At 37.5% G+C, this 27,086-nt stretch overlaps 1 protein-coding gene across 1 annotated transcript in view; it reads left to right on the forward strand.

The window, feature by feature from the left end:
* Positions 1-3,801: 3,801 nt before the first annotated feature.
* The window catches only part of ANO4 (anoctamin 4), a 116,153-nt gene continuing 92,868 nt past the window's right edge, over positions 3,802-27,086 (forward strand). The window contains exons 1-3 of the mRNA XM_053978136.1: positions 3,802-3,871; positions 17,653-17,763; positions 23,173-23,309. Coding sequence (XP_053834111.1) covers positions 3,802-3,871; positions 17,653-17,763; positions 23,173-23,309 — 318 coding nt within the window. The remainder of the gene's footprint in view (positions 3,872-17,652; positions 17,764-23,172; positions 23,310-27,086) is intronic.

Here is a 27,086-nt window from a genome sequence, read left to right on the forward strand (position 1 = left end):
CATGGAGACAAAAATCTTGTATAAGAAAAAAAAAAAGATAGAAATACAGGTAAGGAAGAGAAAGGCACATGAAGATTTGAAAATACAGAGAAGGATTTTTGATGCATTCAGGAAAGGAAAAGAGCTGAGTGCTATGTATAATTCTTAGAGGCTCAAATCTCATCCAGCTTCAAAACACTAAACTACTTCCCACTCTTACTGCAGCCAGCTAGGTGCAGGTAGCTGAGCCCTGTCCAGAAGCCAGTCCTCCAAATTGCAAAGTCAGCTGTGTCAGTATTTAAATCTTTCACTTGCATTTGCACTGAAGCCCTGGCCCAAAGTGGTGCTTGTGAGCCTTTACATTGAGCCTGATGGCAAGGCAGGAGAAACCCCTGATCTTTTTAACATCTATGCTACCTGTCAGAGCATGCCAGTGTGACTGTACCCAGCTACTGAGCATGAATGCAAAGCTCACTTAAAAATCACCTTGCTGCAGGGACAGGTACAACCAAAGGCCACACAACCAGGCATGCAATGGTAAGGAGATTTTGGTGTCAGCAGCTATATGGCCGAGCCTAAAGGCAGGAGAAAAACTCCACCAAATACAGTTAGTTGAAGACCCAGACTGCAGTGTGCTGCTGGAGTGTGCTGCAGTGTGCTTCTCTTTCTTTCTAGATGTCATGTGTGGGTATTGTCACGCTGCAACAAAGTAATTGATGTCAAATTTAACATCTACTCTTCAAAGACCTCTCTGCTGTTTTCTCACATCTCTGTTCCACAGACCCCAGGATTCATCAGCAGTGTTGGTTATTTGCAGGAAGACTAGGGAGAGTTTTCTCTAGAGTCTGCTTAGTGCCAATAGTTCACCAGGTTTTCATCTGCCATAAGCTATATGCATCGTTCCCAAACTCTTTTTTACTTTTGATTCCCCCTTCCTGTCTGTGTTTTTCTGCATGTTATCTGGGGATGTATTTTTGACTGCCAATATCTCTTTTAAAAGAACTTTTGCCCACATGAAAACAAGGTAATGCTGCAGCTTGTGGCAGAATTACTGTCTTACATCTTTTTAGACTTGTAGTTTAACAAAAGAAACGCACATAGAAAAGAAAGACCTGATCTTTCTCTTGAAAAACCTGAAATTGTAATTAAATAAGGACACTTGCATCTTTGTCCTGTATCTCATTCTCAGGAAAATAATGGAAATTAATTCTCCTAATAAAAGGATATATTACATAAAAAATAACTGCAGTACCAATGAGATTGGAGTGAAAAACTTCCAAATATACTGAATACATTTGTGACACTCTTTGTGTGGTTGGTTTTGGGCACTTTTAAATTTTAAATATGTCTAAAGAAATTTGTAAATGTAAAGTTTTCAGTGATGCTGGAACATTCTTCCTCATGTAGTTTGGAGGTATGATTTATCATCTTTTTTTAGTGGAAGAAGCAAAAGGTTGTATACAACCAGTAGCAAGTTGTTGATGGAACCTAATTTTGGATGTGATCAGTCTGCAAATTTTGCAGTTCTTAGGAACAGCAATCTGGCAGCAGTATCCTTTATTTTGATGTCTGAAAAAAAAAACATGCTGCAGAAATAGTTTAGGAAGTTCAGTAACAGCTGCACAATAGTTTATAGACTATTTTCAGAATGTGAAGAACCAACTTAACTTGAATCTCTGAGTAATGTAGCAGTCAGTTTATGTTTGGAACCAGTTCCTAAAATAGATCTCAATTTTCATAACCAAATGAAAGCACAGCCTTACTGAGATCCAGCTAGAAAGCATGTGTTGATGACAGGCTCAAGTTTAGTGCTGAACATTGGCTGACTCCACCGTAAGCTTGAGAGGGATGATTGTTTTAAATGATGCAACAACCTGTAGCGATGCTTAAAGAAAATGGTTGTCGTTAATTTTGTAATACCTTAGGGATAATTGCTCAATATTTTGAACATCACAATGTTCTAGTGACTGCAAGAGAAGCAAAGAGCTCATTTTACAGCTGGGGCTTAGCTTCTCACCCTTTGAAGCCCATTACAGCTTGCATGGTCAAAGAAACATGTTGTCCAGGCAAGCTCATTGTCATTCTGCTCACATGGGTTGATATGCTGCCTTTCACAAGAATAAGGTGACTGGGATTTGCTGTGTATCCTAAGGATGTGATTTCAAGTCTTTAGAAGCTGGCAGTTACATTAGCCCTAAAACCAGGAAGTAGGTGAGCAGCTGCTGCAGGAAACTCCTCATTGCCTTCACATTTCCAGCAGGAGATCAGCTTTGGAGTCAAGAAGCAAAGGCAAGTATTGAGTGCGCAGCTTCGATTCTGAATGCACAAAGCCATCATAAAAGAAAGCAGTTTGCACAGCCTTTGCTCCTGTGTGCAAGCTCATTGTTTTCACAAATTGCCTACAGAAGTGGTAGCTCTCTTCCTCTTGCTAGTATATTATGGATCAAAGTGTATTAATATTTCAGAGATTCAAAACCTCCTCTATGACTTGGAGGTTCATGTAATTGACGTCCAGGGGAGCTAGAAGAGCAGAGTCATTAATGCATTCTTGGATATTTAAGTTCACAAAACTGAGCAATCTAATAGATAGTATCTACCGATTTTGAGTGCCTGCACTTTACAATGTGCCTACAATATCCACATTTTCAGTTTTTAGGGTCTGCTTTTCCATCTGCTTTTTAGTTTGCTTATTTATATCTGTTTCATTGGGTTTCTTTAAAAACAAAGACAGGTTGCTGACAGAAGCAATAAGAGTCACAAATAAATTAAGTGTAAAACAGTAGTGTAGAACTATCTTTCAGCCTTCTTGCCCAAAAGAGATTGTCTGAAGGTTTTCAAACCAGAGTATGCTGAAAGAAATTCAAGTGGGGTTGGAGCAATTGCATCAATGTGAAGAGGAAGAAGTCAGAAACAGCAATTTACTGTAAGATCGCATTTCTTTCTAAGACTGTGCATTAGCCACATAGGAAATTTCAACTTTGCTTTTCTCTTTGAAAAAAAAAAAAAAAAAAGCTGTTTTTAAATCACAATTTCAGTGTAAAAAATGTGACAAATTTGAGGATTTTGGTGTGAAAAACAATTTCCAGTACTGATGATAAGGTTTCACAAGACAGGAGAAAGTGGAATTTTTTCCAAGCTTAAGGTCTTACTATTGTCATTTGCAGCCTTACTGCTTTCCTCAAAGCAGACCTTTATTTTTTCCTTATAAGCTAGTTAATACCTCACTTGTAGCATCTTTTCCATATGATTAGACTTCCTAGTATTGGTAAAGTCTCAGAAGAAAATAAATAATTTCTGACAAATGCTAATCCATCAATCAGAAAACTGTCATTTAATAAACTCTGTGGTAGCTACCTCATTAATATTGTCCTTTGTGACCTGTGTGGATAGTTTGAAGGAATGGAAGATATTTCCTCCTGCAGACCAGTAAATTGTTAAACCATGACTGTGTATTAATTTAAATATCTATTACTGTGGCTAAATCTGATGCCTACAATACAGCAGAAAAGATGTTCACATTTTTAATTTTCCAAGAAAATTAATATTTTAGAGTTCTCTTTTTGCTTTTCTTTTTTTTTTTTTCCTTTATGAAGGTTCTTGCAGCTCCATTTTAAATCTTGACAATTTATATTTTAGTTATTCCATATTGATCTCTTGTATCTAACAGTATAATTCTTATTCCTATCAGGTATAAATTTGTCTATTCATGGGGCTGAAAAGCGTGTGCAAATCTGTCAGAGAACTGCAGCAAGCTACCCAGTGTCACAGCATCCCCCTGTGGATGGGCATCCCTCGATCCCACAAGCCAGAGGGTCAATAAAAATGGAAGCCTCATCTTCTGGATCTACGATTTCATCAGTCACTGGTGGAAAAGCAAAAACCCATCAGCCAGGTAACAGATTTGCCTTGACACTTTTTCCAGTCCCATTTCACATGTGATGTGCCATGACATGGTGAAGTTAGTGTTAATAGCACGAGGTCATGCTTGTGTGGAGATCAATCTATTGATTGTCAGAATTACCAACTGATGTTTTGTTCACATTTGATGTTTTTGTCAATTATAGATTATAGGGAGTAACAGCAGTTGGGACAGCTGAAAGTGGGAAATAAAAATATAAGTTTAATCATAAAAGCCCCTACGATGTGTAGTGGTATCGAAAATGTTAATGCAGAGAGATTCGGTATATTGCTTTTTAATACTGCTTCCCTTATATATATTTAATTTTATAAGCCTTGAGCTAATTGCTCTAGAGGCTACAGGCATCCCCCATGCAATTCAATAATTGACATTAAAATTGGTTTTGACCAAATACACAATCCAGGGTGTAGATCAAGCTCTTTCTTGCTATAACACTAACAAAACCTGTGGATCTGCATGAGATATTACAACATAGATTAACTGGTTAACAAAATGAAACTTTTCAAAAGAAAGTCAAAATCTCCAGGGAACCATCAAATTCTAATTGGCATCATGAATTCATTCCTTGTTATGATAATTGCCAGTGCTATTTTAGAAATATCTTTTCTTACAGCAGGGGAGTACATTTGTACTGGCCATGCTCAGTCATCCTTCACAGTGAAAATTAAACTCCAAATTTCTTTCCTGAGCAGAGTAAATTAAAGCTGCCCATGAAGTCAGTTTTGTAGCATATTTATTGGAGGGTCTCAATTATCTTCCAGTGTTGCTGCCCAGAAAAGAGCATGATATGTGATGTATGCAGCTACTTGGGTGCTGGGAGGCAGAGTCTGTCTGTGCGAGACAGACAGTTCTGCCTGCAAACTCTTAGTGTACCCCCCTTAACTTGCAGGTCCAGTAAATGGCTTAATTTTTATAGAAGTTTAAATTTTAGATTATCTATTGTAAGTTGCTATACAGGTCTAATGCCATGAGTTTCATGCACTCATAGTATTTAGTCACCATAATCTTTTTCAACACAGATTAAAGAATTTACAGTGACTCATAACCATATGCTTTGTTTATTTTACTTCTTCTGTTCACTTGTTTGTCCTGTTTATTCAGATTCTGTCTTTCTCGTTGAAGTAGAGAAATTGCTACTACTGAAATGTTGCTGTTGCTAAAGATATATAATGATGTATACAGCATGTTAAGAGATTGACAAAAAAGTCCTGCATCACAGTTTTTAAAAAAAGTATCTTGAATGTGCACAATAAAATTCATCTGTTGATAAGTAGGGCCTGTGCTTTAATATTAAACTATGTTCATGCAGCAAATTCAAGACTCTGATTGAGAAAAAGATCCCTTTTTAGGTAGACCCCAGAGGTTTCCGAAAATGGAGCTCATTAGTGACCATTTGGTTAATTATTATCTTTCAGTATATGAGATTAGTTTTATCTGTCATATTCTCCTCTTAGGACAGTAGGAGCATCTATCTCCTATGGAAAACAATTTTGGATGACAGGAGTCTTCTCTTGATTAACTTACAGTCCCATTTTTTCATCTGAAATGAAGAATCATTTCTATGATTTGTGTCTGCCTTTTCAATTCTAACTGAGACCACTATATTTGTGTTTGTGTCCAGGCTAAACTGCAGCCATTTGAGCTGTATGCAAGTAGATCTAAGAAATTTAATGGTTGGCAGCAGCAGCAATGAATACCACTCCTAAGAGGAAATTCTAATTTAAACAAAAAATCATATGTTCTTATTAACAGGTGTATCTTCATAATCAGATTAAGACATCAGCTGTCCAATGGCAGTACCTTATCTCAGATACCATAAGCAGCTTGATATTTTAGAAAGATGATGTTCTTATGTATATTAATTACTCAGATATCAGATCTTACAGCACTCTTTTCTAAGCTGTCATCCTGCTACTGTATACAGTAAGTATGTAGGGGTTTGTTCCATCTAATTTTAAATTGTTCATATAATTTGGGTTTTTCCTTCTATTGGACTGCCGTTATCACAATCAAATAGCTCTCACTGCTGGAGTAGTGTATGCTATACTCACTCTGAAATTTTCTTTTTCCAGTTAGCTAATACTCCAAACATGAAGGCAATCTAGCATAATAAAGGTATTTCTAGGACTTAAAATGCCATTTCAGTTCTCATCAGTAAAAGAGACTAGTACCATAGAAAGAAAAGATCCTTGATAAAGTGTAGGTTGAGAGTATTTTTCTTATTTGATAGCACACTACTTCTGTTTTCTTCACAGCACCTTTTTTCCCTTTGCACTGTTTCTTCTTTCAAGAATGACAACTTTTATTATCTATCATGAATTCTATTTATTTGACAGTAGTTTCCTTTGAATGAAGTTCATACATAGCTGTATGCTAAGGACAAGAAACAATAGATACTGTTCATTGTTCCAGCATTCCTTTCCAGTTGCTTCCCTGCCAGTTTTATTTGTAACTAGTAAGGACCCTGAGGCTCATGACTTCTATTATTAATCTGGGTGTTAGAGTGGCTAGGGAGCAGTGGATTGTCTGTACTGTCCCTTATTTAAAAACAAAAAAAAAAATTAAAACTTTTTCTGTGCAAGTTTGCAAAGAGGTACTGCTCAGCCATGAGCAGAACTACAGCTTCCACGCTTGGATTTTTAGCAGATACAAAGGTATGAAGTAACTGAAACAAAAAAAAAAAACAAAAAAAAACAAAAAAAAAAAAAAAAAAAAAAAAAAACAAAAAAAAAAAACAAAGGAAAATGGAGAAACAAGTGAAAGAAAAAGGCTATTAAGAGGAAGGGAAGACTCCTGACACCCTTGCAAGTGCATCCATATGAAGGAACTTTCTCTTAGAAAGAAGGAAAGCAAAGATAAGTATAAGCAATCAGAAGATAAACGTAGATGTAATGGCATTAAGGCAAATATGCATTTTTTTCCAAAGTCAAGGACAGCATGTTTTTAGTTTTGAGAAACATTCAGTTATCATCTTCCATCTATTTGAGCAGTTGTGGTGTGTTGTGGCTAGTGGGGTAAAGGCTACTGAATTTGAGAGTTCAAAGCCACTGGGGCAGACTCTTGGTTGCAGTGAATTGGCACAACACTCCTGAAGACAGTGTAGAATAATCCTGTCTGTGTTGCACACAGAAGGCTCATTTTGAAAGCAACGGTATCATCATTTAAGCTCCCTATAAGAGCAACAGAATGAAGCATGAAACAAACCTAGAGGGGTTAAGCTGTCATCCCAGTCCGTTCCCTCAATGTCATGGTTAGGCAAATCTGGGGACAGAAAAACACGTCGCCTCCCTTCTGATGGCATTGAGCCTTTGCAGTGCAACAAGCAGTACTTTGGTTTCTGGACTTCTGTCTGCTCTTTCCATTGTTAATCTGTTCCAAGTCAGGACAATGTTACATTGCCTCATTCTCTTGGTGACAAATTACTTTGTTTTCAGATTCTGCAGAACTTGTCAAACCTCATTTTTCTGGGAATCTCTAAATTTGCTGGCTGTTGAAAAATGTCTCATTTAATATGTCTAAGCAGCAGTAAAGTAAATTCTTTCATTGTGACAAACTCTGGAATATTCTTAGTTATTCTCTACTTGCAACATTTCCTAACACTTGTTACCCATTTTGTAATAACAACAATTCAGAGGTTCCCTGGCAAGATTTTCTCTCTCTGTGTTTCTGGTAAAACCTTAACACATTTTGAGGTTTAGATATATTAGTTATATACAGTAATATAGATTGTAATTTATATCAGTTATTCAAATCAGTACTGCAGGCAATCTACAGAAGCAGAAGGAAGGGCTGTCTTTGAAATAATTTATTTACAAAATTTAGTTAACATGTAAAGATTCTTTACTCCAGGAAACACACAAAAATATTCTAGAAAATTCTGCTTTCAAGAATTTACTGTTCAAAAAGATCTCTTTCAAAGCTAAAGAACTGTACATTTTGGAAAGGACATTCTTTGCTACCTGAAGTTATAGAGGCATATGCATGATACTTGAAAGAACTTTATGTGCTGAAAGGATTGGTTTCTGGCATTATGGTGAAAGTCTACTGGGGTCATTGGACTTCACTGAGAAACTTTTCTTGCATTCTCTTGCTTTTTGTGATAAGAAATATTTGGTAAATTAGGAGTTTAAAAGAAGGTATGTTTGCTTTGGACAGGTTTTTCTTTACATTTGGGTCCTCTTCTTTTATTGCTTATCAGTCTGTAGCATTTTTATTGATGACTGGACTTACCGAGCTTGTAAATAGGAAAGAAGAACTAGGAAGCTTGGCCAACAGAAAAACTGACTTGGGAGGCTTGGGAGTAAAAAGGCATTTTTCTTGAAACTAGCAAAAAGGAAAAAAGGAAACATGTTTAATAAGTTTAGTCACAAAATAATTAACATTGAATTATCAAAACATCTAGGACTGAAGCCTTCAACAATGATAATTTACTGTGCAAAATATATCCTTTTCTCATCACAAAATATGCTAGTTAGTATTCACATTTGATTGTAAATGGTCTTTAGAAGATCTGTGTTAGTTAGGTGTGACTTGCTGGTTAAATCGCATTTTCTTTTCTTTGCTGACTGGCAGGACATGTGGCATATATCGCTCCTAGATTAAAAGACTAAAACTCTGCAAATAATTCTCCCAGGAAGCTCTGTCATGCAAGTGCTTCTTGACAACAAATGCATGCATGGCATGGGGATGGCTGATGTAGATTCATCTGGAAATTTGAATTCACACCGACAGTAATGTTGTTATCTTACTTGTCTAGCATTATTAAGGGAACAATCCTTTTCAATATGCCTTCTTCTGGGTGTACATAGAACTTTCTCTCATGTGGAATGAAGCATAGAAAATGCATCAAATTTCAAAAAAGTTTAGTATTCCCCTCATTAAGCTAATTTTCATATTAAAACCCCCACATGTGTACAAGAATCATTCCTATGCACAAGGAAGACACTAATTTGGACATTAATGTCAAAGAGACCAGCCTGCATATTTAACTTTTCCCTTTACCTACAGCCTGTGTTCAAAGCAATGTAAGTTCAACGCATGGAGCAGAATTTCTCCCATGTCGGTACTTCAAGCGTGATCTAGGAGCACCTCCTTGCTGAACACAGACTGTTCATTCTCCTGCCTCTGGGTGCTCTGCAAAGCAAAGCTCCTAACGAGAAGAATGGTTTGCTTCAATTACCATGAGGACCTTTTGTCACCAGACTGAGTGGCAGGACACCACATGGTGATTACGCAGTACTTTGAAATTAAGAGCTGAACTAGCTAGCAGATGATGCAGAGCTTGAAATCTTCTATCATTTTGCTTAGTCATTCAGCCTATTTCATTCAGCCCTTTACTTTTCTACGACAAAAGTAACTTCTTTGAAAATTCCTGGTCTTCAGGTATCAAGTCTCCTGGAATGTTCATTCTAGCACTTTGGAGAACACTTTTGCAATAGCATGCTAACAAAAAAGAAATGCTAGCACATAAAGCATTGTTTTTCAATGCTCTCTTGCTTAATTTAAATATATTTGATGCAGGCAGAAATTGCATCCCTCTGTATCAATTTCTGCTGCATGTGACACACACAAGTACTGAATCTATCTGTGAGGGACCTATGCATGCCCTCAATAAGGGGCTTCAAAAATAATATTAATAATTTTAAGTGGTGACTTTGAGGGTGTTTTGCTTCTCTTTGAGGGTGTTTTAAAACTTAATTCTTTTCAAATACTTTTTATTTTCCTTCCTGCTTTGATCGCTCTCCTATTCGCTGTTATAAAACAATCTTTCATTCAGCCCTCCAGTCAATAACGCATGGTTACTTTAAAATCAGTACAATTCACCCTAAGATTTCAGCTCTCCTGGCTGTTAGTTTACAATATGTAGTCACCTCACAAAGGCTGTAAAATGCCTCTCTCTGTAGATGTTCCTGATTGTTCTACCATCAGATAGTTTCCATTTAAGGGGAAAAAACAGGAAAAGGCTCAGGATTAAACTCACTGATCCTAAAGCAAGGTTATAATGTCCTGAGGCCAGTGTAACATAGCTGTCTTAAAATTACTTGACCATTCTATTCTGAAGAAATTAGACAATATATCAAATTTTGCAAAGTTTCTGTAATGTAAAAAAGTAATGACCCATTTAATCTAAAAAATAACTTATAATTCAAGGAACAGTGAGAGAGACTTTGAATAATCAGTTATTATGATCCTGTAATGCTTGACTGAAAAATGGGGTTTTTTCTTAGCTCTATAGTTCTTGCTTAAAGGGGTTTAGTGTTATGTAAGACTCTATTTCTAATATTAAATATGTTACATATATTCCAAAGAAAGATTCTTGCAGGAAGACTGTCAAAAGATGGAACAAACTAGCTTCTACTTTGGCAGAGATGCTTTTAAAGTCAGAAAAGGGATTTGATTAAAATAGGGTTGCATAGTTTTACTAATTTCTACAAAAGGTTTGTATCATTCCAAAAGATAGCAAGACCTCTTTCCTAAGACCAAGTCTGCTGGTTCATTCTGATATCTCAAAATTCAGCCAGACTTTCCTTGATAATTAAAAAACAAAACAAAACAAAACAAAAAAAAACCAAACCAAAACAAAACAAAACAAAACAAAACAAAACAAAAAAAAAAAAAAAAAAAAAAAAAAAAAAAAAAAAAACAAACCAAACACCAAATCCAATAATCCTAAAGCAACCCAAACTCAACCAACCTACAACCTAAACCAAAGCAAAACAAATCAGTAGTGGGGGGCCTTATTCCTTGGATGAGTAGACATTCTACAGGTAAGTGCTTCTAGGGTTCTAATAGACCCACTAGAGATTCCAGCCAACGTAATGTGGTGCCAAAAAAGCTCAAAAGCCCTAAAGAGGTGCATAAAACTCATCACAACTTAGACCAGGTATAAGGGCAGCAGCAAAGCAAGAAAGTGATGTCATCTCTAATCTGTCCTTTGCTTCTGAGAACTTCCTTTGGGTCATACAGACCACTGACTGTTCCTGTGCCATGTATGGGTGGATGTCTCAGGAAAGCAAATGTGTCCTCTGCATGTTGGGATCTTCACAGAGGCACAATATTTGCTGCTCCTGTCCTTGGGAGTGCAATTCTGTACTATTTTATGCTTTAGAGGTCCAATAGAGCAGAAAGCAACTGACTTTTTGAGGTCTTCTTCATTACTGGTAACATTCAGGGTGGTTAAAATAGAAAAAGAGAGATGGCACTGGAGTTTGGTACTTTATTTAGACTTTGTTTTAGGAATGCACCAAACACAGAAAAGGAATTCAGGACCTATTACACTGATTAAAGATTTTTAAGGGTCATCAAAACTGCACATTTTTCCAATTGCACCTTTTGTGTTGCCAGAATGCCTGAAAATTATGACCCTTGCTATTCCAATACTCTCCTACTGCTTGTGTGGGAGACTCTGCTTAGTGCCAGTTGCTGAAAATAATCTCTTTTGGGTAGGCATCTTTTGTGAACAGCTCAATACTACTCCATGCATTTTAATGTCAAAGTGCTCTATTTCTCCATTGCAGGTTTTGGTAATTTTAGTAGGTTGCAAGGCTATCTAAGAAAGGCCAACTGCACCGGTATAAAGGACATGATTCCTGCTGTTTGTAAGATTCTCTCAAAGACAAATTGAAATCTTGAGAAAGAATATTTTTACAAAATAGTCTATAAATATTGGTCCCATTCTTCCACTTGAGTTTGTAACTGAATTATTGTATTTATCATAACCTTTCCCTAATTAGGTCTCCATATATCCAGGCTGGTAGGTTAGAACTATATCCTCTCTCTGTAACAGACTAGGCTGGGATTTATTTATCTGTATTTAGTTTCTGTACAGGAAGATATATTTCATGGTATCTGCATGGTAGCTCTTGTCTGAGACAAAGGTAAGAAAGACTTTATGATGACAGTGGATTTCTGGGCTTCATGACCCTAGCCTGAGAAAGGCTATGATGCTGTAACTGAGGAGCAGGTCCTCTAGCTCATGAAAACTGGAAACAAGGTAAGGGGAGGGAGGAATTTGATGATGACCTGTTAGCTCAAAAGTGACAGAGAATATATAAAGAACAAATTTGTGGGAAAAGGGATGTTGGTAGCAAATGAAACCTTCCTCTCCAGAAATCTCTAAATATTTCCAAACTGGAAGGGACAGACTGAGGATGGACTGGATGTACTTGAACTGTTATTACTCCCTTTGGCTAAGCATTTGTTGTCAGAAATAGGATCCTGCCCTGCACAGACCCCTGTTCTGCTATCCTATCTTCAGGATAACCATTTTCACAATCCTAAGTTATGTTCATTCCTCAGCAGTCTTAGGACAGCTGAAATTCCTTAAATGGTTTAGCTGCTGGTACTTTCTGCCAGAATTAATTACCAGGTTATGTTTAGACTGTGAAGGCAGTGCTGTGGTACAATGTGAGTATAACCGGTTGTTCCATTAAAACACACCTGAAAGAGACACCTGGGATCTTTTTAAAGCTGTCTTGATGTCCCACATTATAATAAAGTAAATCTTCGGTGCACTGAAGTTTTCTGTTAGGTTGTTCCCTGTGCAGCCAGATTTTCTGTTTGTCTCATCAATAAACTACTGATTTGAGAACTGGGTGAGGGTTTTGCAATAAACTGTTTGTTCAGCAAAGGTTTTTCTCTCCTCCCCTTTATGAATGGCCTGGTAATGACTCCTGATATTGGTAAAGGGATTTATCATTCACAAGTAGTTTGATTTTTTCAAACATGGATAAATGTTTGAACACATGCGATAGTGAACTTTGATAGTTGTGTTTTTATATGTGTGCTCACAGTGTAAGAGGAAAGAGGAGAAGCTAACAATCATTCTTACTATTATTTTTATAGAAATAAGGGTAGTAGGAAATGGACTGAATTCCTCAATGTGTTTAGATCTTAGATTTCTTTCAAGATCCTTATTTGCAATATACAACTGTGGAGAAATGTCTTTGCTTAGTTATACTCTGTGGCTTGTGCCATTTTCAGAGTATATCTTGTGAATACCCATCTCAGGCATTGTGACACTTGAAGAGGGTAGCTTTGTCCCCCATAGGAGGGACAATTTGGTGCCCTTTGTGTAATCACTGAAGTCCTTTTAGGAGGTAATTCCAAAGGCTTGTTGTGCAACTCTGTTCCTCTACTGATTGCTGAAGAATCTGAACCATGGCCAAATAGAGCCAAGTGATTGGAAATGTTAGGCACAGGGATGTGTGACATTCTGTGCTGGGGGCTTCTGTGTGAACATTCAGGTTCTTTCAATAATCAGATCATTGAGTCATCCTCTGAGCATAGATTGGAAATGAAGCAAGAGGCTGTGGGCTTTTGCAGAGCAGTCCTGTAGTTTGCCCATGTGGGTTCTGCCCATGTGGCAGATGTGGATTATCAGCTCCCTGCACTTGTTGTCCTGTTCAACTCACCTGCTTAAGAGATGCCTCTCCCTTGATGATATGAGCACACACTTAGCAATGATAATTTTGTGTTGTGAAACTCTGCACTACTGTACATGAGAGATTTAAGGGCAGTAACAAAAAATTAAATACTTTTGATACATTAAAATCTATCTAATGTAATCACTGAAGTACAATTGATATGTATAGTATTCACCTTATGCTGCAGGAAAGAAAAATGCCTAGGCAGAAAGAATATAGCAATACTTACTGGGTGGTGAGGAACAAAAAAGAACATGATGTAGAATTTCTGACAGAAAACACTTTCTGACCAATGTAGCAAAAGCAGCTCTCTCTGAAAGACTTGATATGATACACATCAGCCTTCCACGTAATGAAATAATTGTCTCTGAGCTACTGCTTTCAGGCCAATTTTATCTTGCTAGGAAGACCTGTATATTAATATATATTTGCATACATTCTATGACTCATGGAACAGCTTGTGGTTTTTTCTGAAGCAATAATTGAACCAAAATGGTTTTCATCAGTTGCAGTTGCATTGTCCAATGCAGTGGTGGGACAGATCCTGGGAAGGTCAGCTGTGCTGTGCATTTTGTTTCCACTCCTGTCACAGAGATGAGAAGTGCCAGAACTGAGAGCAGTAAAGCTGTGCTGTACACACACATGCAGACCCCTGACTAACATGTATAGGAAATGCATAATGCAATTTCCCTTTGAAACTGCTTTTGAGCAGATGACCTACCAAGAACTCACAGGAAGAAGCCAATAGAAAATGCACCTGAAGGGATGATTCTTTAACCCTTGTTGGCATGGGTTTGCCTAGAGTGAAAAAGGCACCATGCACAGCAGCTTTCAGCTTGCTTTAAAGAAGGAGGTCTGTTAAGGAGTAACTTCTCTGTAGAACTTACATACAGTACTTAGTGTAGCAAAACAAACCTGATCATGTTAGAATTATATTTGTTCTTGCTAAGTATCACCCTCTTAGAGGTAGATGGCTCTGTGAAAGCAGCATCCACCCACATGGCAAAATGTCTTTCACTACAAGTTGGAATGCCCTTGCTTAACATCAATGCCATATTAACTACGTTGGTACACAAATCACTTCTCTGATACATTTGGTCATTTTTATATTTAGAAGTATGTTAAAATTCTGACTGAGAACAAGCCGTCTCATTTAGCCTCCAAAAATTAAAAGTCTTTTAAAAATCTTATTTGTTTTCCTAACCTAATTTATTGGGACCCTTTAAGACAAATAAAGGAAAAAATATGTTATTTAATGCAAGACTTTATGCATCAATAAGTAAATCAGAGGGAGTGCCATGGGGTAATTTAAAATATTATTTCAGTTGAACTAGGAAGTCTCAGTAAGCTGAGAAAAATTTGAGAGTGATTGTTGAAAAAAAACCATAAAATTTTTTTAATTTAATATTTACTTCACTTTTATATGTGTTTATTTCTCATACTTCTGTGGAAAGAGAGCCTTTACCATTCTGTCAGACAATACTGCTTAGATTTTACTCAGTGGGATATGTCATTGATAAAGCATAAATCAGCAACTGCTAAAGCAAGAAGGAAATGCTAAAGGCAAGAGAGTGATCCATCAATAGCAACAGTGACATCAAATACTTTGCATGTAGTATTGGAGACCTGTGGTAAGGTAAAGAAAATAAATCTCTAGAACATGGATGAGGTCACTGTGGCTTTTTCCAAAGAGCTACTAGTTTAAAACCTCTGTCTAAAAACAAGCCAGAAATCATTAATTTGGGCAGTCCACAGCCCATCACATAGGTGGTGTTTCCTCTCAGCTAAAAAAATGCAGTAGTCCCTCCGGAGAAGTAGTTGCTGACAGGAAGGAGAATAGAAACCCAAGTGCCCTAATTCAAGTCTTTATTGACATCATTAAGGTCATGGGAGAAGAAAGCATTCCTGCAAGCCCTCATTTAAAAGCAATGTTGCTGGTAGATAGACTTTATCCCTTGTGTTGGTGAAGGCAAGTTTGTAATTAGCTATGTGTTTTATCACAAATGATTGGTAGAAGATTACCCCTACAATTTTGACTGAAATCAGTCTGGACTTGTGCAATGAGGCCAGATATTAAGGCTACTGTGAATCAGACAAGCATAGAACACTGTCATTTCTGTGGATTGCTGAAAGGTCCCTATACTGCAAGAGGATCAAATATAGGAGAGGAAATTCAAATGCAGCAAAATTGTCTTGACTTCATTGTCTGAAATACAGTCAGATTTAGGATGGTCATTTTCTGACCACTTCCTAGGCATTTTGGTTTTTGTTATTTAAAGAGGGGCTTTGAAGTCAGCTATGTACATTCTCCAAGAGTATAATTTTATTAACAGGTCTATGGTTAATAGTCCATCAGATATCAGCACTTTGGGACCTCCATAGCTCGCTGCCACTTTCTTTCTCCCTGGCCCAATTGGTTCAGATCTGCTGGAGATGCTGCAGGATCTGCTACCTTCAGCTCTTCTGAGGAACAGCAACTTAAATGTAACGAGGATGGAGGGCTTGAGGGAACAAAGGGTGTTTTATATTTGTCCATATTGTCATTAATTTGCTCTAACTAGGGTTGAAATGCAGAACAAAGGCTGTTGGATGTGAGGATGCAAATATGAAATGGTATATGTCAAAGGTGGTAGCTGAGTGTTTAAGAAGAAACTGAATGATATAATTTGCAAAGCTGCTTTTGATTGATTACTTTTCTATTTCCATCATATTGTTTGTATGTATTTTTCAGCAGTTGGAGTATTTTTTCTTGGGCATTAGAAATCTCTTTTGGGGTAAATCTTAGCCTCTCATCTCTGAGGCGATCTGCAGATTTCCTTAGACTGCTATTGTATGAATAATCAGTTGTCTCACTTAAGAAATTCTCTTTGTTCTACATCATTAAATGCTGAGTCCTGCTGCTGCTATGACAGATCACTTTGCAGGAATCTACAAGGGGAGTTGTCTCTGATGTTAACAGCGAATCTTTGCTGTGGAACAAAAGAATACACTGAAGCAAGCACGAGACAATTTGACTTTATAATATTTTAACACTGAAAAATAATAAAAGATGATAATAAAAACGGGTCAAAGTGTACCCGTTTTGAGATCTGTACTTCCAAAAAGTGAAGATGGGCCTTTAAAACATTTTTGAGTAAATTTGTGCTTAGGAATATTGTTTGTTGCTCCCATCAAGGCAGTAGGGAGATAGTAATTTGGCAAGGAGAAGGGGAAAATACAATGGGCTAGCCCAGAATTCACAATAAGAGCAGCTTGCTATAGGCACACTGTAGATGAAAGGAAAATGCTTCTTACGAAAGCATGAGTGATAGCTTCTGTGCTTCTAGTGAAGTACAGTAATCTAAATGACCTGAAGGTTTGTTCTTTTACCTTGGCCTTTTTTGTCATGAACTCCTTTGTCAGATATCTCTCTGTCCACTGAAGATTTCTGCTAACTCTGTGCTTTAGGTACTCAAGAGCATCATGTCTAACAGATGCCTTTGTGAAAGGTTTTCCTGCTAATCTTCAAAAACCAGAGGTATTCCCAGTAGTTCCCTCTTTCTCTCTGTCTCTATCCAAATGCCCTGTAGCCAGCATCTTGTGCCCGTTTGGCCATTTTCTATCTGTTCTCAATATGCAGCCACCTTTCTCTGTTTTCAAAACTTTCTGCTTTCTTTGCTCATGTTGAAAGAGCATTGAAATGGGCAAATCTTGTATCTGTTTTTGTGTGTAAAAAGGTTTGAAACTGTGACCTGCCAGAATAAGTTTTTATTCTGCAATGCTTTTAAACCACAACCATTACATACCAGTGTGAATCCATTTGGAATGGACTCCAGTGCTGGACTCCTTCCTAGACTATGTCAGCCATCAGGCTGGCATATGAGAACTTACGGTGCCCTGCATCTGAAACACTCTGTCCATGTTGGTTTTGTCCTAATGGTTGTTTTCTATCTTGCAACTTTGTGTGTATGTGTATTTTATTTTAGTCTGTTTGTTCCTGTGTCATTTGTAACATCTCTTGTTTGTTTTCACATTTGGGAGCTGGTTTTGTAGATAGTATGGTGAGGTGACACTCATGGCACGGCAGCATATGGTCGCCTGAACAAGGGACTTGCCAGTGGTGACTCTGCATCATTGCTGATAGCAGAGAATGTTGTTGTTTCATTCTAGTTAGCTTTAAATCAGCCCATGTTCTATCTGAAGCTCCTTGGTTTGAAGAAAATTGGGTTCTGCTAAGGAGGAAAAATGGAAATACCTTCATTCAATGTGTATGTTTCCTCACCTGAAGCCTCTTGGCTGGATTTTCTACTGCACTGTCACAAACCCCATCAATCTCTTCAATTTCTTCAGAAGGAAGAGAGGATTTGCAGGTTAACCAGCTGGAAACGCAAATATGGATAAAACCAGACATACAGAAGACAGATGTGGACTTTTCAGAAATTCTTAATGCAATACAAGAAAGTAAGTTCTTCCTTGGATGCAAAATTGTGTTTACAGTAGAAAATTCAATTGAGATGTATTGAAATTATAACTGAAAGCACACACAAAGTGATGGACTGAATGATAAGTATCTATTATTAAAATCTCTCAGGAAGTTCAATGGATTATTGAAGGCTAGTAAGAATCTTTTGCTATCAGAGAAGTCAGAGTAAGATTTGAATTGCTGTGTGCCAAAGGATTCCAGCAGTATATATTTTCTATGCAGACATAACCAGAAATAGTAAGATTCCTGATAGTTTATTCAATGCTTTGCACTCCTGAGTAGTTGTGTGAACTAATAATATTCTTAAAATGCTGCAGGTGGGGTTTGAAGACTGGATTTGAAGTTCCAGTTCTTCTAAAAGTTTTGGGCTGTATTCACATTTTTGCAGCCTGTATTTTTTGGGAGAGTCACGAGGTTGTCACAACAAGTGAAGGTCCATGTGTCTTAGATACTGCACAAAATTATCTCTTTTTATATATAATGGGCTATGGACTAAGTAAGGATTAATTGGTTTACCCTTCTTAAGTCCAACTGCAGAATGATCTCAACTCTTTTGCTACAAGTAGTGCTACTCTTGTTAATAACAGTGGAAGATACCCCCCCCCCACCCAAAACTGATGTAATTCTGAAATTCAATAAAATCTGGAATTCCAGTGAGAATTTTTCATAATAGTTTGAAATTTTTATGCAGGCTGAGAGTCAAAATGCAAGCCATGGCTTCCTGGCTTCCTTATTTTCTAGTTTGATTTTAAACTGGGTGTTTGGTATATCAATTTCCTAGAGTGAGAAACAGCAGCTAACATTTTAGAGTGATAAAGGATGAATAAGAATGTGTAAAAACCCAGACTCTGCCTGATTTTTTGCCACATAAATAAGGAACCACACAGTGGTAGAATCAGGCTGTTTAGTGGTGGTACTAGTTTGGGGGTGGAAGGAAAATTCTCAGGTTAGATGATGGGGGTAATAATTTGAAATTGAATCACCTTATTACTTAAGCTACAGGTTCAGGATGAATTCCAAGTTTTCTGGTTTAAAAAGCTTTTCTCATCAGAAATCTTAATCTGAGGTTTTGTCTTCTCCCTTCTCCACACCAGCACAGCCCAGATATAGGCCTGGGGGCAGTCAGGATGCAGACTGGAGAGGCTGAAAAGGCACTGTAGGGTCTTTCAGAAGTGAATAGACAAGATGGCTAAACATGGATAAGCAATTTAATCTGGGAGTGTTTCAAGAATTTACATTCTGATTTATGGATTATTCACAAGCCATTTGAGAAGGATGCAGCTTTTACAGCTTTGGAGAGAGTGTTTTTTGCTTTATCCAGACCAGACACAGGTGCTGTTGGGAAGTTAACCTCTATGTCCTTTAGCTACATCTCCTACATCAAAGACAGAAGGAATTCTGAACTACCCATTTTGCAGAGGTTTGCTGTGTGTCCAGGGGGTGTTGTCACCTGCAGTCTGTTGCAAATATCATCTAATTGGGATAAACATATTTAAATATTCCTTCTAGGATAGTTGCTCTGAACAGTCAATGTTACTTTTATTCCCAGTTGTTAACAATGAATGATAATTTGAAACAGGCTAATGATGCTTTTAGAAACCAAATAATTTTTTTCTTGCTAAGATAAGCTTGGAATATTGATCTTCAGCTAGCATTATCCAAAGTGAGAGTATGGCTTGGTGGGACTTCTGCTAAAAAAATGACAACGAACAGAAGCATGATCTCTGAGCATGTTTCCATCTTCTCACACAATAACATAGTCAGGTCCCATTTTTTAATGAAAGTTCTTATTTTTAGACACTTCACTTTCAGCATCCACCTTCAGAAAATTAAAGGAGTTATCTTGTTTTTGAGTCCCACCTTATATCAGCATCTTGATCTGAAGTGACTTGTGGACCCACTGACATTGTGTGTGGACTCCTGCTCAGAATTTATCAGCATCCAGTTTTCAGAAGATGTAGTTTTACTATATTTGGGATTAAAATATTTGTATACTCACTATTTTTTTTCCCTTTTATTCTTCAAGGGATTCTGAATTATCAAGTTATTTTGATTTTTTTTTCTGCAAAATAGAACATGAGGGGGAGAAAAGAGTTTGCATATTTAAGCTGATCTAAAACCAGAGGGAGAATTCTTAATATCTCCTGTAGCAATGCATGTGCTGCTCTGTATTCCTCTTAAATTTCACTGCTTAAAAATACATGACTGTACAATAGCACCGTCTGTCTCCCAAATAACATTTGTGTATATAATAAAGCCATTATATATCATTCTGTTAAGGGCATTTGTGGGTACATGCACGTCAGGGTCTGAAGGGGACAAGAAGGATGGAGCCCTGATTATCATTTTAGCAACATTTGGCCATGTAGGTGTTCAGTCCATTGGAGTGGAAGGGCTGAGATACCTACAAGAAGGAGGAGAGTTATGTTGGAAGTAGCATCACCATTACTAATGTAAAGCATTAATCACCATTACTAATGTAAAGAACTGCTATATAAATTATCTATTTGATTTTGTAGAACAGTATTTTATTAATTTATTTTTAAGAATATAAGGAGACTTGGGGTAGAAAAATTATCTCAGCAAATGTTGGGGGCCCATATTTTCTGTGGTGATCAACCAACATGCCAATTATTTGTGTATCTCTGATATAAACAATTTTCCACTGCGGGCAACCTGGACAAGTCCTGGTAGCTAATTTCACTCACCAGATGAGAGTTGCTTCCACAGCTTCTTCACTGCTGAGATGGATCATATTTTAAAATTATCTTAAAATAAGATTTTTTGGCTCCTCACAAGTCTTTAGGATAGTTCTGTAATTCTGCGTTTCAAGGCTACTGACACATTCACTGTCACACACCAAACTCTGTATCTCAAAACATCCACTTAAAAACTATGAATTTTGCAACCCAAAGCATTACCAGCACTTCAAGAAGCAGCAATTCTAGTATCCCTGAGGCCTCATTTTTTATACCAAAGCAGTCAGAACAAAGATAGTTTAAATTCCCTCGTGTATAGTGAACAGGGAAAACTTTCATTTTTACAGCTTTCAATGACGCTGTCTGCAACAGATAAATGTACCTTGAATAATCTTGAGAAAGCTTCACTATTTAATTATTTATTTGTTTTTTCCACAGTTGTTTTCAGATTATACTGAGGTTTTAACCATGTACAGATTCAGGTGTCACTGTCATGGAGACACTGATGGGTTTCAATTCAGTGAAATTCAAGTAATTTCAAAATGTTTTCAGTTTTTCTTTCTGATGAATATTGAGATTTAGTCTTCTCTCATCTGTGCAAAATCTGGTCATGATCTACATCAACACTATTATCTGATGGGGTGGAATGTTTCTAGTTGTGACTTTTGAAAGAGTAGGGACAGTGAAAGACATGGGGTTAGCTGTGCTGTGCTTTGTTGTGGCAGTTCACCTCTTTTATAAGCATCTCTAGTATGATTTTTGTGATTTAAATGAATGAAGGTGGGAAAAAAAAATTGTAATATTACTGGTGCATGTGCTACAAATTGGAATCTCTTTGTTGCCATTTAAGTCTCCTAAAGCCTCTGTGGTTTCCCCTAGGACAAGTTGGAGGCAGCCACAGTGACTCTGAGGAGCTGCAGGCTCTTGACAGATGTAACTAAACAACACCAGAAACTCAGAATCTCTCGTACAAACTCTGCTGCTTAGCTTAGCACATTAGCCTATTATTTGGACTGGATTAATCTGGACATGAGAACTTCTCTGTTGTTTCTGAAACTTTCAGTCATTTTCCAAACAAAACTCTTGTAGTTAAAAATACAAAGTCTTTCAGTAACCTTGTCCATATTTTATGCATGAAAATGAAGATGAAGGATTCTTGAATATTTTGATAGGGTTTTCTTTTTTATTACCTACAGATGTAATAATAGACTTTAGATGCTCTAAAAGACATGTACAAAAAGGGAGGAAGCTTTTCCCCATTCTCATGATTTACAGGGAAAGAATAGCATATTTAAACTGCAACATATGTCTGTTTAAGGATGAATATTATGGATAAGGCTCTCCTGCTTCTGAGCATGAAAAATAGGCCGCCTGCAGAGACTGGGGATTTGGTATCATCAGCGATTTTTTAAAAGGATTCTGAAACTGGGCTATGACCCCTGAAGAAGGGAAAAGTGAAAAGGAGGTCACAAAATGCTCATGATCACTGGGAACAGTTAGTAGCTGTTAATTTCTGGCAGCTATCCAGTCTCTCCACAGTGGGGGAATGGATTTTTACACCTGCAGCCAGTAGTTAGAAATGGAATTAAGTTGCTGCCAGCAATTAGAGCATTTTGGCTGTTACTATAGATTCTCACCAACAGGAATTACAATTGTCTGTCACTAAATTAGGGGAGCTGAGGACAAGCAAAAGCAACAGGAGTTTATTGCACAAAAGAAGAATGTTTCCAAAAGTCAATCAAGCTTGCAAGAAATGTGAGTAGGGATAGGGGGTTAGACTAATTTCTGTCAAGACTTATAGATATTTGTTCCCACTGTAGTCAGTGGAAGAGGCTCAGTACCTAGGACCTTTGGGGGTCCCTTCTAACAATTATAATTTTACCTTCATAATTTTGGATTTTGCCAATGAGGCATGAGATTGGAGAGCTGAAGTCCATCCACAGCTGAAGCGTGATCCTCAGCTAAGGCATTTTTCTTCTCCTGGCACACATCTCTTCATCAAGTTTTTCACCAGACCTGTAGTACATGGAGCATAGAGTGAACCTGCCTGCCCTGCTCCTCCCATCTGGCAGTCATTCCAGAGCTTAATATCTGTATTTTTTATCAGGGTTGGTTTACCACAGCTTAAATCTGTAGATGTAAGCGATTGCTTCATGCAAGAGGTCTGTGTAGTAGGTGGATCTGAAAGTGTCAGATTTATATGCATCAAAACATGCCAAACTGTGAAAAGAGAAATATCTGCCCAGGTTTGTTTACTCAATGTCTTTCAAGAAACAGTATTTATTTAAGGCCTTCTGCCTCGGGCTGCCCCACAGGTGTGTACAGCTTCGAACTTCACACTTTGTATAGTAGGTTAAAATACTGCCTCCTAAGAAACTTTCAGAGACAATACTAATCCAGAAGGTAGTCATTTAAGCCATTTGCCCCAAAAGAAGCTGAGAAGATAGATAATATCTGTTTTACTGTGACAACAGATTGTTTATTTTTCATCAGAGAGGTGTTGTGATGGCCTAAATCTTTATATGGCTCATTGATGAAGAAAGCATTCCAACAACGCTCATCAGATTTTAAAATTAAATGGCATATACTTATATCAGAGCTAAAAAGTGATATTATTGATGGGTTATACTTGCTGTCTTCATTTGGTTCAGTGGTGATTTGAATGTATTTTTTTATTTTTGTTTTTAGTAGCTAAGGATGTCAACATTTTTTTTGATGAGTTAGAAGGTGTGAACAGCCCTTCCAAAGATGATGATTCCCTGCTTCACCATGGTAACTTGACCAGTACTTCTGATGATGCCAGCAGGCTGGAAGTTGTGGGAGAGGTAAGAACACACAGAATTATTAATACAGTATTTATTCATGCTATTATAAAGATGTAATAAATGTAATTTTATTTAAAATCTTCATCTGTACCATCAAATTGTGTCTAATCTCTCCCATGAGAACTGGTTTCCCATTCTAAGATTATAATGCTGAAATATAAAATATCTCAAATTCAAAAGTTTTGATTTCATGCACCCTCAGTGAAACATCTATGCAAAGCTAAGACTTCAATCCTTCTGAAAATGCTGGAAAAGTTTTCCCTGTATTCGTCCTTTAAGAGTGTGGAGAGGATTTATCTACAACTCCATGAGAAGCATTGGGTGTCATTTATGAGACACATTCCCTTCCAATGAAGAATTGTCATCTGATGTTGCATAATGGTGATTCAGAGAACACACCAGGGAGGAAATATTCAGAACATAGTCCCTTTTAAAATCTAAAGTCCCAAAGCAGGCAGTGTCATGGACCCATGATGAAAATTTGGGTCTTAATTTCTTCCTGTGTCTTTTGTGAAGAAAGGAACAATATGCCCTTTAATTTTGCCTCCCACTGCCCTGACACCCATGGATGTTAGGGTTGTTTCCTCAGCAAGTGAAGAGACCAGGGACTTCTCTCCTTTCTTCCACCTCAGGAATGGAGCTACATCTAGGCTACTTACTGGACTGGTCTGATGTGCCTGAGGAATTTTTGGCAGAGGGCTGACTGGAACAGATCAGAACTGGCAGGGACCAGGCTAGTAATTAAAAAAGAATGGAAAACCACAAGACATTGCTGAGGGCCCTGCCCTGACCCTCTTTGTTTACTAGTTTTGATAGAGTTTAGAAGAGGCAATTAGAGATTATCTTTTTCAGGAGCTAGAGGGTTTTGTGGTGCAAATTCTTTTGTGCAACACTGCTGAGGAGAGAGAGAGATTTTCTTTGTTCTAGAAATTCTGCCCATGGAGAGCTGCACTCCTCGAATGTTTAGACAGATAATTAAAGCAACAAAATTCAGGGCACCCTGAATATGTTTGACCTTGCTCACAATTTCATCTTCTTTAATCATAGCTCTTCCTTAGCTTCCCATACAATGTACAAAGGACTCTCTTTGCCTTCTTGCACCATAATATGCTAATCTAATAGGCTAATAGTCCCATGTTGCATTTTGGGACCATGTACCATATGGTCTTTAGCAAAAAGGAACAGGTGAAACATGAGTTTTGTAAGTTAAAGAGGAAAAAATAATAGAAAATTATCAGAAGGACATGCTCCTGTTAATGTAATAATATTGAAAAAACAGTACCTCATAACCTAATTTTTTTTTCTCTTAGATGTGTTCTTTTTTTGTTTTTTAAGGGGAAAGGAAAAACCTTTGATGAATATGAATAGATTTAAGGGGTCTTTTTGTAATCATTACTGAGGAAAATAGTAATATTGGCCACATATAGGTGTAAGATGGGTGAAAAAATATGAAAATTTAAAGTCTTAATGGGACTTAAGTGATGCTGCAGCCTACCAAAAAAAGTTTCAAGGTACTTGGTCCCTGCTGAACTCTAGAAGGAAAAGATACACTGTTCAAATGTTATATGGTTTGTATGGATATGTGTTGGTAAGCCCTTTGGCCTAAAGCTCTCCTAGCGTGTATATGAGCCATGTCTGAATGCTGATGGTTCCCAGCTGAGCACCTGAGAATATAAATACTACTGTATGCCTTGGAAAACAAGTGAAAATTATACAACACGTATTGCAGTACAGTCATAAAGATAGACAGAAATGCTGAGCTTCTTGTTAGAGTGAAGTCTTCACTGTTCTACTTTCTTCCAGCATCCTTTTTTAGATGAAACAATGGAGGTTTGACATACATGACTACACCACTTTTTCCACAAAATCCAGCAGTCATATCTAGTGCTATATATTTTTTCTTGATCAGTTTAAAAAAACTGAATTTTGATATTGTAACACAGGTAAGGGAGACGCAATATCTGGAGAAAAGTAGGAGAAACTTCTGTCTGGCATAGCATAAACCTGTAATACTTAGATGATGCAGAAGTCTTGCAGCTGACACTGCTGAACCAGCCCTGACTGTCTCTGTATCATGTTAGATCCTCAAGAGTTCTTGCAACTCCAGACCCCGTCTATAAAGTTGCCTTAGAGTCTGTAACAGAGGGCCAGAGAAAGGGTTCCTTCCCAGAGGCCGTAACAGTTTAATAGGGTTTATTAGTCAGTTTAATAGGGTTTGACATACAGTGTTCCTAAAATGAAAAGGATCTTCAAGTACAGATAAGGGTGTCCAAGCTGCCTTTCTTAGTGAAAAATTACAATACTGTAGTTGGTAGTGTTTCACAAGTCCAAGAGAAGTAATTGTCCCCAGCAGTCATATTTGTAGTGGAAAAAGTCCGACAAGCCAAATACCTTGGCCGAATCTCATAGGTACTCTTTAATATAAGGTTCTGCATTCACTGATGAGTCAGCGCAGGGCAAACCAGTTTTCCTCAGAGAAAGAAGAAACATAGGAAGGGGCAAGTCAATTTTTCCAGTGGAGTCACTACTGCACGCAGAGAAGGACACATTCCTTATGGTGCTCTCAGGGCGGGTTGGAGTTCAGATGAGGAGTGTACATTTGAAGTGGATCTCTCAATTGCCCCTACCCATGATTTCTTTGTGGTCCAGAACAGTGCTGGATTTTAAACCTGTATTCCTTATGGATATAAATCCAATGAGTCCTTTGGTCCAGATTACAGTGGGCCCAAAGTGAGCCCTTAAGCCTACATAGCATACACAGCAGATCCTCAGCATGGATTGTTTTGCTCTACAACTCCTTTCCTACTACACTAAAAATACATGTTGACTCTGACTACTGAACAAGAGGTTTGCCAGGAGGGTTAGAAATCACAACAGGACCACCAAGCTGACCCACAGCCTGTAAATCTCCTACTACACCCTTCCTTTATTTAAATAACCTTAAATACCCTTTAGGCTGTTGGGGCTTTTTTTATGTCTTCTCCACAGAAATTTTTAATGGAAAAAGATAAAATGTGCCTCCTGAGCTGTTTTCACATTTAATGTTCTATGAAAAATACTTCTCATATCTTGATAATATCATTTATCAGCAGGATATGAAGTATAGATATAAATAGTTTCCTACTGTTTTTTCCTTAGAGATTAGATCCTTTTTCTTGCCTTCTTTTTGGGCTCTAAGAACTGTTCCACTGTATCAAGTCTGCCCTAAGTTGTGTCAGGAGTTAGGCACTGTAATGAAAGAATGTTAGAAAAATTTCCTTCTTCCTTTAGTGAACTGGATGTACCAAGGGGATGGGACATTTGGGATGTTTTCATTGGTTTTTCCATTTAATCAAAATGCCTACTGAGAATCAGAAAGATAGCTTATATGAAACTCTTTGAATGGGAAAATTGTTTTGGGGGAGTTTTCCTATAAGAAAAAAATTTCAATTATAATGTTCACTTTGTGATTTAAATTCAAAAGCAATTCTCTTATGGAGAAAGTATTTTGAAAATTCCCTCCTTCCCCCAGATGTGAAAGTCAAAATATTCTTTTTTTTTTTTTTCAGAGACTTGATTGTATATTATAGGGCAGGGCTATTTCTAGCAGGAATAGCAGAGTAAGTTTCAGAAAAACAGAGGTAAATTAGCTTAAACTTCCCTTCAGCTTAGAACTGGACTGATCTTGAGGTTCCTGAAGGTCCTTGCCCTTTATACTGCTCAGAGGGAGTGCTGTTTGTTCCCATGTTTCCTTCTCAGTGTACATTTCCTATATGAAACACTCTAACCATTGCAAAC

The sequence above is a fragment of the Vidua macroura genome, chromosome 5 (genome assembly GCF_024509145.1).
Source record: "Vidua macroura isolate BioBank_ID:100142 chromosome 5, ASM2450914v1, whole genome shotgun sequence".
Taxonomy (NCBI): domain Eukaryota; kingdom Metazoa; phylum Chordata; class Aves; order Passeriformes; family Viduidae; genus Vidua; species Vidua macroura.